The sequence below is a fragment of the Parasteatoda tepidariorum genome, chromosome 9 (assembly GCF_043381705.1).
Source record: "Parasteatoda tepidariorum isolate YZ-2023 chromosome 9, CAS_Ptep_4.0, whole genome shotgun sequence".
Classification (NCBI taxonomy): domain Eukaryota; kingdom Metazoa; phylum Arthropoda; class Arachnida; order Araneae; family Theridiidae; genus Parasteatoda; species Parasteatoda tepidariorum.
This window is the reverse complement of record NC_092212.1, coordinates 14,564,902-14,577,421: the sequence shown is the minus strand read 5'-3', so window position 1 is coordinate 14,577,421 and position 12,520 is coordinate 14,564,902. Positions and strand designations below refer to the sequence as shown.

The following is a 12,520-nucleotide window of genomic DNA, read 5'->3' as shown; positions in this document are numbered from 1 at the left end:
ACCTGAAAGAGTGGGTACCACATCTGGAGAATGCACTAGGTCTGCTTATCGGCAAGACCGATTGTGCAGCTCATTGGAAATAAAATAAAATAAAAATATTTTTACACGAAATGCACAAAAAATCTCCATTAAAAAATGAAAATGTAGCTTTGAAAGAGAAACCAACTTCATATTTGACACCAGATGTGCAAAAATATCAAAGATTTGTTTAAAAAAAATATCTCCCACAAGAGAAAAACAATTTTTCCTACTGTAATTTATCTTTTAACTATTTTCTTATTCATTATTTTTTTTTTACTTTCTAAGACTGAAAACAAAATAAGAAGTTTTAAGAAACAATTTTTTTTTATTAAATGTTTAACGATGTAGTTTTTATAACTCAGTTTCTGTAATTTACATAACAGTAAATAATATCATAATAAACTATTGTTGAAATGATTTGATGCATTGAGACATCTTATTTATGAACATTTATTTGAGCAAAATAAAAACAAATGAGTAAATGTAAACAAACAAAAAAAGAGAACATTTTTTCTTCTATTTAAAAATTTCTAAGTAAGCCCTGCCTCTTCACACATTTCATAAAATCTTGTTCCAGTGTCTTGGAGTAAAGTTGACGGATTTCCAACTTCTAGTATTGTTCCATTTTCCATAACAACGATTCTGAAATTTATTTAAAAATTTTCTAGAAATTTCATTAAGCTTCAGTAAATTAATTAATAAAATCACATTTAGGGGGGTTCGATCCTCCGCTGCGATCAACCGAATAAACGCCTCCTATAACTAAAAGCCTGATCACGGTATATTAAAGGTACTCCGATCAGACCTTTATGGAGTTTATAATTAATTTACGAAAGAGCCATTTAATGGAAAAGATAGTAAATATAAGAAAGTGGTAGCAAATATACGTCTAATTATTTTTTAATTAATGAATATAATTGGTTTTTCTTATTTACTTGCCTACCACTACAGATTCCATTCTCAAATATATATGATAACTTTCTCTCAATTGATTTTAAAATAAAGGCCGCTAACGGCCCCAGGCGCCCAGATAAATATTGATGATGATGATTTTAAAATAGATTTTGCAGAGATGAGATGCCAATTTGCTCCGGACAGAAAAAAAAAATATTTTCGAGTGTTAGTTTATTAATTGTGATTTTTGGTTTAATAAAATCAATTTATTTGGTTTTTATACACCACTATTTTTAAAAAATTCGAAGGCTTATATAATTCTCCTCTTGTCTAAAATTAGCCATGCGACCATTTGGATTCAGATGTTTACATCCGTGAGTGTAGCATCGTCGTTAAGTGAAAGCATCGAATAAGTGGGCGTTTTCGCCAAGCGAAGTTTAAATAGTGTTTTTGTTTACTTCAGATAGCAGAATAATGTGTATATAAATAAGTTACTACAAATTATTATTATTTTGAAAGTGAAAGTGGGCGTCTTCGCCAAAAGTTTCTTCGAATTGTGTTTGTGTACATTTTCGACAACAGCAAAACGAAACTGCAAAGTGTTATTATTTCATCGCCATTGGATTATACCTATCATTATGTGAACAGTTACTTCATTATAATTTATTATATGCAGTGCATGTAATTCATCAACTTTATTATTTTCTTATCACGAAGTTTGTGAACAGTGTTTTCAAATTGTGTAAATAGCATCAACAGTAAACGTACTTGGAGAACAACAGGTAGATGAAAAAACTTTATTTCAATTCTACTTTATTATTTTCGTAAACAAGTGCTTTACTCATAACTCATTATGGATAACAGAAACAGTGAACCGCCCCCCTGGGCAACCGAAATGATCAATCTACTAAACCAGCAACTAATACAACAGCGAAAGGACATGGAAGACATGAAAGAAATGTTCCAAATAGAAATGAATAAACTACAGGAAACCATAGATAAACTCCAAGCTGAAAATGAAAATCTGAAATCAACTAATAAACACTTATCCAAAGTTAGTAAACAAAATGCCGAAACACCCATCCAGATACCAGATAATACAGCCAAAGAAACAACAATATCTACAAGAAAAAGCAAAAAGAAGACAGCAAATAAAAACAAAAGTGAACAACAACCATCAAACAACCCAATTCAACCGCCAAAGCAGAAAAGAAATCATTCATCCAGCTCTGAAGACGAAGATATAACAAATAACAANCAAAAAAGCCGAAGAATGCACAACAGCCAATTTCAACCAGATCCTCTCATTCGAAAACTACAAAAAAGATTCTCACCTCAGACCAATAGCAGCTTTTTATACATCAGATGCCTCCTTTCATCATTACCAACAAAAATAGTAATATATCATCACAGCCTCATTGGTAGAGTATCCGCCTACCACCACACTGATCCCAGGTTCGACCCCAGCCGACATCACTTTTCCAATAAATCTCCAGAATCATCCGAAAATCAACCTGCATCGTCTTCTTCATCCAGTATCACAACAAAGCATTTCTCACTGTAAAAAATCATCAAAGTCTTCAATCCATCATCTTGATTCCTCATCAACTTCCTCAATTCTTCATCCAGATTATTCTTCATCATGTGTCCAGATTCCTCATCAACTTCCTTCATCTAGATTATCCAGAATCCTGAAAACCAACAGTAGCAAGTGCTGCCACCTAGTAACTCCAGTGCAGTATATTATCTAAATAAACTCAGAACTTTCAAATAGAACTCTAATAAAAATTATATTATATTACAAAATACTACAATGGAATTTTCAAATATGTAAATAATCAATCTGTAAACTCTAAATCATCAACTGTAAATTTATATATTTTATTTTTTTGTTTTTTGTTTTTGCCACCACAATGTAGCAAAATTTCAAAATGTTTTTAAACACAATGTATATATGTGACGATGTATGGGATAGGGGCCGCTGCGCGGCCCAGGTGCCCAGTTCTTTTTAAATAAAGCAAAGCAAGCAAAATTAGCCATGCTCATCCCATTAAAAAGTAAGCAAAATAAGTGAAGTACTTGCAAAATTAAGATTGATGTTAATTACCGTATCTTAAATTATTTTGGCGTGTCCGGAATAGTTGGCATCTCTAATTTTGTTTCATGTGCCGAACTGGTTTACTTTTTAAACAGCCTGCGCAGACTACTAATAAGAAACCGTGTGGATGTAGGAGGGGACGATCGATTAGATGCGATATCGTGCTCGTAAAATCTGTGGATATCAAACGTTCTGTGGTCAATCGCAGAGCAACCGACCCTATTTTGAGTTTACGGCTACTAATGTTCAACTCCGTAAACTTATAGTTTTGAACCCAATCAAGAAGTCAAGGAAATTCCTGGATCAAGTATTGGGAGAGTTTCGTCTTCGCGGATGATTTTTTGATGGAACCAATCCACATTTGCGTTAAGGGAATGGAAAGCAACGAAAACCTTCCACGGTTAGTTTGACGGCAAGGGAACTCTAACTCTTGATCCATCTACCACAGATATTTTACGTCATTACTGTGGTCGGTGCGAGTAGGGAGTGAAATTCGCATCGACCAGCCATGGCTGAGATTCGATCTCTTTTCACCTCATTGGGAGAGGAACGCTTTATCCCCTGAGCCACCAAGGCTCGCTGAGCAGCAGCATTTTGGGAAAATTTTCTAATGTCTAAATTGAGGAAGTAGCTTCACAAAAAATTGTGATGGCATGCCATCGGATTATCACCAGCGATGCTTTCTAGAACGTCGCCACTAGCCCATCATGCAGCTCTTGTGCAACTAAATATAATTTTTAGTTGCTTACGTAACAATTTTTACGTTTTTCAGAAAAATGTTTTCATAGTAGCTGGGATCAGCTAAGATGCTGGTATTTCTTCAAGATTTAGTTAACACTTAGCACTTTCAGTTAGCTATCAAGTCTGCCATACACCTGTTTAAATTATTAAAACATAATGGAAATCAAAAGATTGCGCTTATATTTAGCCACACATTAAATACGGTAGTGAAATCTTCGGAAAATCCAGAGGAATTGGCAGAGTTTTAACGGTTCTAAAAAAAATTTAATAGGTGGTAACAAATATAACAAAACGAGAGTTATTTATAATAAATTTGTATTCGCCATGCCAGATATTTCTTAAAAAGTATATCAACGGTTTCATGTTTTTATTTTGATAGTCAATGCGAATAAAAGTAAATTATCTTATCAAATCTTATTACAAATATTGGCAACACTTTTAAAATTTTTTTTTTTGAGAATTGTATTAATCCTTGTTGGTAACTATTGAGAATCATATTACTTATTATTATCTACAACGCTATAAAATATTTTGTAAAAAGTGTAGCAGTTGGCATCCCTGCATATACATTCAAACTTGACATAAAGTATTCGACAGAACAAAGCGATACAACTAATTTATACATTCATGGGTCAACGCTCTACCAGTTTTTTTTACGAAGGCACTTTCATGGACAAAATTTTCCGTTCGAGCTAATACTTTAGTAGATCAACACCAGTAAATTATACTTTTAATGAATTTGCTATTCATTAGCTAGAAGATAGTTTCATGCAATTTCCAGCTGAAAAGTCGGTTCTAGAGTAGAGTCTGAAGCCCCCATGATTTAGTGATAATTTTCGTTCAGTTTTGCAGAAATTCTATTTCTGGTTACCATTCTTTGCTGTCCTACTTTCAATGACGTCACCTTTGGGTTCATGCAACTTTTGTTTATCTTTAAGTAATTCGTTCTTGGTTTATTTACATATATATTCGTTTATTGGCATACCGCCAAAAATGAGAGGGGCCCCTGGTTGTAAACTAATACCGAAGGGTCCTTGTAAAATGGGTAGTGGCTTAAGGGTGTGCTGAACCCTGGATTTTTGAAACCATTTTGGTATTGATTTAAGTAGGGTGTACTTGGTAAGTAGAAGTTGATGATTGATAGCATAGTACTCTGAATTATCTGAAAAAATAATCTAACAAAATCATAACATTTTCAGTGTCAATTATCAGCTCGAAATTATTCAAACATTGCAACTTATTTTGGGAGAAAGAGAGTACAGTTTATACATATAGTTATATTTAAATCTGAAGTCAAAGCAAACTACTTTTTTTAAAGCTACGGTGGCAGGCAGCAGAAGGAGATAAGCATTTGATATAGTTCGTTCATCAGGAGCTGGCGCTTGGCTCCACCTCCTCGGAAGCAGAGTTCATTTCAGCAAGGAAGTAAGAAAAAAAACATCTCCGCTTTTGAAAATGAGACAGCCCTTAATACGCGCCAAATGCCAACAGAGAATTCTTTTTCAGTCACTTACTTCACCTTATATTCTGCTGTTATACATTTCATTACTCTCTAACTGATTAACACGATCACGCCGGGAAAAGTGAAAATACTGGTAGAAGAAATATTTCAATATTAGATAATATTCGGGGGGAGTTAATCTATTCTCAACAATAACAATTCATTGTAAGGAAATTTATCACGCCGAAGAAGCAAAACAATATAAAAATTGCATCCGTTAAAAACAATTGGCAGTTATGGATTTTTATTATTCCCGGAAAAAAACTAAAAAATGAAATTTATTGTTACCAGTTTTTACTCCGGTGCGCTGCCAAGATGAGACAATCTAGCGTGACCCACCGGTGGGTCACCCCGGCGTGAACGTGTTAAATATATTTTAAATTTAATTATTAAATTTAATTTTCACAGCAAAATGTCTCAAAAAGGATAAACTATTATTTCAAAAGAGAGATAGATCATCCAATTTATGAAATATTTAATGTTAAAAAAATGCACATAAAGATTAGCGAAATAAATATTTTCGTCATACGATCGCCAAATAGCAAATTTGTTCAGGATTGTTCACATCCTTCTCCCAAAAATAGCAAAATAGTATCGTCGGATACCACGTGACGAAGACGGAACCAAATGCCAACTCCCGGTGAACGAACTATACCAACAATTGGTCAATTTGCCAAGCAAACACTGTGAATTCAAGCTACAGTTTGACCTGCCAAGAACTGGAAAAAGCTCCCAAGATAACTGAGAGATTATCATATCGTAGTGGGAAGCAATAATAATACTGATTTCTCCGTGATCAGGTTATAATTTTACCTTTGTCTTCCTTTTCACTGTTTATCGTTCTTTCTTTTAGTATTTTTTGTTGTATCTTTCTTTATTGTATTTCTACTCCTTTGTGGTAGGGGATTGTTGTAATTATGGATAGGAATTCCATGGAATGATTAAAGCTGTATGTAAAAGCTCACATTTGGTTAAAATAAATAAATAGATGTTTTGAATGTATAGATAGTTTCTTAGACTGGAGATTAATGGGTTAATAAAGACTTACTTGTCGTAGTCGAGTACAGTGTTCAGCCTATGAGCTATGGTGATGACTGTGTTTCTTGCAAATGCTGTGCGTATGGTATTCTGTATGAGGTTGTCTGTGTCTATGTCGACCGAAGCTGTTGCTTCGTCCAGCACTAAGATTTTCGTATTTTTTAAAAGCGCCCGAGCCAAGCATACAAGCTGCTTTTGTCCAGCACTAAAAAAATAATTAATTTAACCATTAAAAAAATTAAAAATACTTATAAGAAGTAATATCACATATGCCAATTCATAGGTAATTAGGCATAGGTAATAGGCATAGGTAATTGGTATTTTAATTGTAAAATTGGTATTTTAATACTTGAATCTTAGTTTACCAGTTTTGATCTCGTGACCACCACTATTTATATTCAACCGTCAACAAAGAATATTCACAAAATTATACAAATATTTACAAATTCGTAGTAATATCTACCATTGTTTTCCAAATTCTAAAAAGAGTGAAGAAAAAAAAGATCACTTACAATATTTTATCATAAAATTGCTCATTAGTTTTATTTAAAAAACCAAATAGGGGAACTGCAATGTTTACTCCGAAAAACTCAAGAATAAAGCTTCCCTAAACAATTCTGGATTTCCAGTAAAGCAATTCTATAAATCTTTCAGAATATCAATATATATATATGAATTATAAGTCCCTTTTATAGTTATAAACTTCTAAAAAATCTATACGTATTTCAGTATTTTAGATATTAAATCCATGTCAAGATATTTTCTCTTTGTCTTAAAAGCAAAAGCTTTCTATTCGCTTATTAAATGTGATATTGTTTAACGATAACTAGTACCTAAATCAGAATTGCAAATTTTAAGGGTTTTAATATTTCTAGTGTTAGCGTATTATGTGTTTCAGTATTGGAAATCTGGATTTTTTTTAAAAAAGTCTCATTTGAAACTGTCTTTAAAGGTACAAAAAAATTTCTTTTATTCTTTCCTTTCACTGAAAGTTTTTTTTATCTCAGTACGTACCTTAGATTTCCACCATTCTCTTCAATATTGTGCCCCAAACCATCATCCAGTGTTGTCACGAATGACTTTAAGTGAGATCTTTCCAAACTTTGCCACACTGCGTCATCGCTGTATTCATTGTTGGGATCTAAGTTTGATCTTAAAGTACCCGTAAAGAGAACTGGATCCTATTAAAAAAAAAGGAGACATTTTTATTACCTTACACAACAACAATCATGTGGTCACTTTTTACAGGTTTTACTACAACTACTAAATTTAACTTTTACTACAGAAAGAAGTTTTTACGAAATAAAATCCTCAAAAATTAAAAATAATAATAATAATGATTACATAAAAAACATTAATGAATTGCAAAAGCACCGAACCAACTTGTCGAATTAAAAGTAATTTAATTTAGATCTCAAAGCATTAAAAAAAATTTTTATCTCTTTATTACGATTCTTGGTTACCCATTGGCCAAATGCTTTTTTTTTCTGTTTTGACTCCGATAAACGCCATAACATTTTAAATCATGGGTTGCAGAAACTGTCTCAATTGATGTTTGTTTTCGGATTAGTTTTCAAACCCTGGCTACATACGTGTTTCAAGTTGTCACAAGATACTTTTCCTTTTTCAGTATTCATATTTATATTAAAATCACTGTGAAGACAGTAATTAATAATGAAAATAATATAAAAATGAAATGTTAATAATGAAAATAATATAAAAATAAAATGTTAATAATAAAAATAATATAAAAATGAAATGTTAATAATGAAAATAATATAAAAATGAAATGTTAATAATGAAAATAACATAAAAATGAAATGTTAATATTGAAAATAATATAAAAATGAAATGTTAATAATGAAAATAATATAAAAACACTTTAAATTATTATTATGTAAATACATTAAGAATGACTGCCGGTGAAAATGAAAAAAAAAATAATTCTAAAAAAGTTATCAAACAGCAGCGGTCGCCATAGCAACGCATGCAATGACGACGCATGTGCTCTGTTTACTAAAAACTCTTAACACAGTTGAAAAGTGTGATGACGTCCAAATAGAAATATAGTTAACAGAAATATAAATAAATCAGGATTTTTTTAAGTGTGAAAAAGTAGTTATAATAATAATAAAAATATGCATAATGTTCATATAGACCAAAAATAAGTTATTTCTTATTTCACTTGATCCAGTCCTTAGCTAGAGAAGTCTGGAAGGACGTGCACCCAAAGATAATCATGTTCCTGCCCAGCATTTTGGCAGAGATCATTCTTCTCCGGCTCTAAACAGGAGACCAAATGGTCTGGAGTAGATTGGAGTTAATTATATTTGGGGCACACAGGAAACTTCTTTTGTCCTTGCATGTATAAAAGTGCACGAGTTCGTTCACTGATGAATCTGGTAATGATGGCCTGTAATTTTCTATCGTCCTTTAGCTCTAGGGCAGGCCCAGGATGTTTTAGTTGGTATCAGTCATGAGCAGGTGGAATCCTACTGCCTCTGCTGTTATCTGCTCTGATTTTCCAGAATATTTCACTATAGGTAAGAAGACCACTATTTTCTAGCTGTTCAGCAGGGCCCTGATTGGCCAATTCATCGGCCATGTTATTGAAGAAGATATCAACATGTGATAGGATCCACTGCAAATGAATGTCATTATGTGCAGGGTATATCTCTAGTTTGTTCACTATGTCAGAGCTGGTTTTGTCGCTAATGCTGCGGCAATTTCTTACATTTTGAATGGAACTCTTACTGTGAATAAACTGATATCGCAAAAGCTTTTATTGGATATCATGTGATTCAAAGCTTCGTCAATGGCAATCACTTCGGATCTAAAATATATATCAGACTAAAAATATAACTACCCTACATATGCGACGAAACTACCTGTATATAGGTGTTTAACTTCCAAAATGATTTTATTATATTAAAATGAAAAATGACTTTTTCAAATTTTCAGTACGCATAAGAACAGAGATGCCAACTTGCTCCGGACAGCAAATATGTAATTTAAAGTGACAGTTTAACAATTGTTATTCTTGGTTTAATAAATTCAACTTAGTAGATTTTCATTCACCACTATTTCTAAATAATTCGTAGGCTTATATAATTCACCACTGAATTTATGCATGTTATGCTTAACCTTTTAAAAAAATGGTCAAATATTTGCAAAATTTACTTTGTAATTATTTACCGCTTTTTTAATTATTTTGGCTTGTCCGGAGCAGTTGGCATCTCTGTAAGAAAAGTAAATCAAAATTTCGTAATTTCTTCTAGATTGATGTATTTGATAGAAGTGCACAAATATGTACTACTTTCCTAGTTATCTAGTCCTTGAAGATGTATGTGAAGCTATATTTTCTTTTAAGAAAAGATTACAACATTTTTGCATATTTAGCCGTGTATTTCTTTGTATCATAAATGCCTGAAAATGTAGTGGTAAGTTTTGAAAATAAGATAAATCAGTATTGTATACAAACCTGTGGAATTATAGTCAATTTTGATCTCAGCTTTTGTAATCCTAGTTTAGAGATATCGATATTGTCTATAAATATTGACCCCGTTACGGGCTCTATTATCCTAAATAAAGCCATGGTGATTGATGATTTTCCAGCACCAGTGCGTCCTATAATGCCCACCTAAATAAATAAATGCACAGAGGTTTATATTATATAAATTCTAATGACTATGTTATAAACTTACAGAAATAATTCAATTAACCAAGTGTAGCAATTACCTACAAATGTTTTTAAAGTAAGAGGTAATGCTTTATTTACAGCTTTTACGTCAAGTGTAATCCGAACTTTGTAATGTAAATTAATATTACTGAAACAGTTACTTTTTAAAATAACTAGTAGATTTAATATTCCAATATCTCATTTTATTATGAAAACCAGGGATGTAATTTATTCATAAAAGTAGAAAAATTCGTAGTAAAACTATAAATATCGTCGGGGGATTTGTGTATGTGCCCTGTTTATTTAATAATTTTCTGAAATTTAGGGAATTTTTAATAGATATGTCTTTTTTTAAACCTCAGAAATTCAAATTTTTTTTTAAACTTCGATTTTCGATAATTTATATCTAATTTAACGAACTATTTTGGTATTATCACATTTATGTAAGCGGTATTTTAAAACTATTTAATGATTATTTAAAAAAAAAACATTGTTACAAAACAAATTTGAATACTCTATAATTAGACTTTAAAACAAATTTGTTCAGAGGGGCTAAAGGGACAAAACCATCTTAAATTAAGTTTATTAAGGGTTAACCCATTGTAAATTGAAATTATAAAATATATAAAAAAATTAACCATTAAAAATATTGCTCATTTATATATTTTTTAATAATATAGAAAAGATTTTTCCGGCAATGATAATTATTAAATTATTATTACCTAAGTAATTACGACGGTGTCTATCTATCAGCTTTTTTAGAAACAGATAATGAAGTAATTTTTTCATGATTTTTGCTTTTATCAGTAAAAATACGATCCTTTTGCTGAATTTTAAAATAATGAGTTAAAATGTCTTACCTTTTCACTTCCATTTATAGAAAGATTGATATTTTTTATAACTAAGTCCAGGTCTTCTCTGTATTTCGTACTGTAGTTGTTGAACGAAATTTGGCCGATGGGTGGCCATGCATTGTTCTGGCAATCTAAAGATGTATCCCAAGCAGCCTAAGTTTTAACAAAATATAAATTTGAAATAAATTTAAGATACTGTTTGCTCAAGTTAAACTCAAAAAGGCAAAAAAAAAAATTACTTCAGAAGCGAGCTTGCAGTATTCGTCCACTCGTTCAACTGAAATGGATTTATCTTCAAGTATACAGCTCATCCTAACGAACCATTTAATAGCGTCGGTAACCTATAGGAGAAAAATATATATCTTTAAGAAAAAAACTGCACGAAATACTTTAAAATATTTTACGTTATCACTTTATAAAAGAGAGGTGCCTCTCAGTCACCACTCTAAAATCAATATAATTCTAAATGTTAAAAGTTTTATTTCTAATGCATACATACCTGCAAACTCTTCCGGTTTTTCCGGAAGATTTCAATTTTGTATATAAAGTTGTACTCAAACTCATGTCATGTCGTTAAAATTTTGAATTATAATGCTAATTATAAATAAGTTTGACCACCACTACTTTTAATTAATTACAACAAGTATATAAAAGCATACTAATATTAATGATAGCAAATTTTAACCTAGTCAAAATATAAATATATTCTTGAGTCAGATTGTTTTTCGTTTATTGTTCTACAACCACTCTGAAAATCCATTATCGGAAAGAGTGAAAGTTGGCAGGTATGTGCATATAATGTTCTCATCAGTTTACAGGTCCTTGTCAATTTTAAGAACAAATAACACCTGTTAGAGAAGGACATCGTGAAGAAGTATCCATGGTTACTACGAGATTCGAATCCGCTAACTTAGCAGTGCAAACCGTTTCACGGGCAAGACCAATCGGTTGCGTCTGGTAACACATGATGCATCTTCGCAATGAGCTCCTTTAGCATGTGTTATCTGTACTTAAATTTGAAAAAAAGACTTAAACCGGATCACGGGTTAGATCCCATTTGTCTCCTGGATATCCACGGGAGGTTTTCGTAGTTTTCCTAACAAATAACGCAAATACCGGTTGGTTCCATTAATATGTCCTCCAAGAAGGCGAATTCCTCTCAAAACTTTATCAAGTAGTTCCCTTAATTTCTGGATCGGGTTCAAAAAATTAAAAATGCTACGGAGTTGGAACAACTCAAAATTGATCAAAGACTTAAAAGCCGTACTTTCTCATAAGCCCATGAGCCTGCATATATATGTATACGGAGATACAAATAAGTGCCCTCCGTGTATTCTTTAGTAGTTCTGTAAAGAATGCGATAAGAAAGATTGAAAGATTTTATTTTATTTTATGGTCGTTGTTAAACAGCTGACTCAATTTTTTGGGGGGTTTATGACAACTAATGTTTCACTCCGTAGCCTTGTAATTTTGATCCCAATTCCGAAAACAAGGAAAATCCTTTATCAAGTATTGGGAGAAGTTTGCCCTCACAAAGGTTTTTGTTTGAAGGAACTCGTCTTTGCATTACATGGAGAGGATGACCATGAGAACTTCCCACGATTTGCCTGAGAGCAAAGAGACTCTAACACATCATCCGCCTCTCACTGACGATATTTTATGTAAATAATATATATATATATATATATAAAGTT

At 31.9% G+C, this 12,520-nt stretch overlaps 1 protein-coding gene across 1 annotated transcript in view; it reads right to left on the bottom strand.

Moving 5' to 3' along the window:
• Positions 1 to 455: 455 nt before the first annotated feature.
• LOC107457427 (multidrug resistance-associated protein 1-like) overlaps positions 456 to 12,520 on the bottom strand; it is a 74,156-nt gene continuing 62,091 nt past the window's right edge. The window contains exons 25-30 of the mRNA XM_043052285.2: positions 11,066 to 11,167; positions 10,833 to 10,979; positions 9,775 to 9,933; positions 7,308 to 7,474; positions 6,304 to 6,498; positions 456 to 663 (exon numbers count right to left, since the gene is read on the bottom strand). Of these exons, the coding sequence (XP_042908219.1) occupies positions 552 to 663; positions 6,304 to 6,498; positions 7,308 to 7,474; positions 9,775 to 9,933; positions 10,833 to 10,979; positions 11,066 to 11,167 (882 nt within the window). The 3' untranslated portion in view covers positions 456 to 551. The remainder of the gene's footprint in view (positions 664 to 6,303; positions 6,499 to 7,307; positions 7,475 to 9,774; positions 9,934 to 10,832; positions 10,980 to 11,065; positions 11,168 to 12,520) is intronic.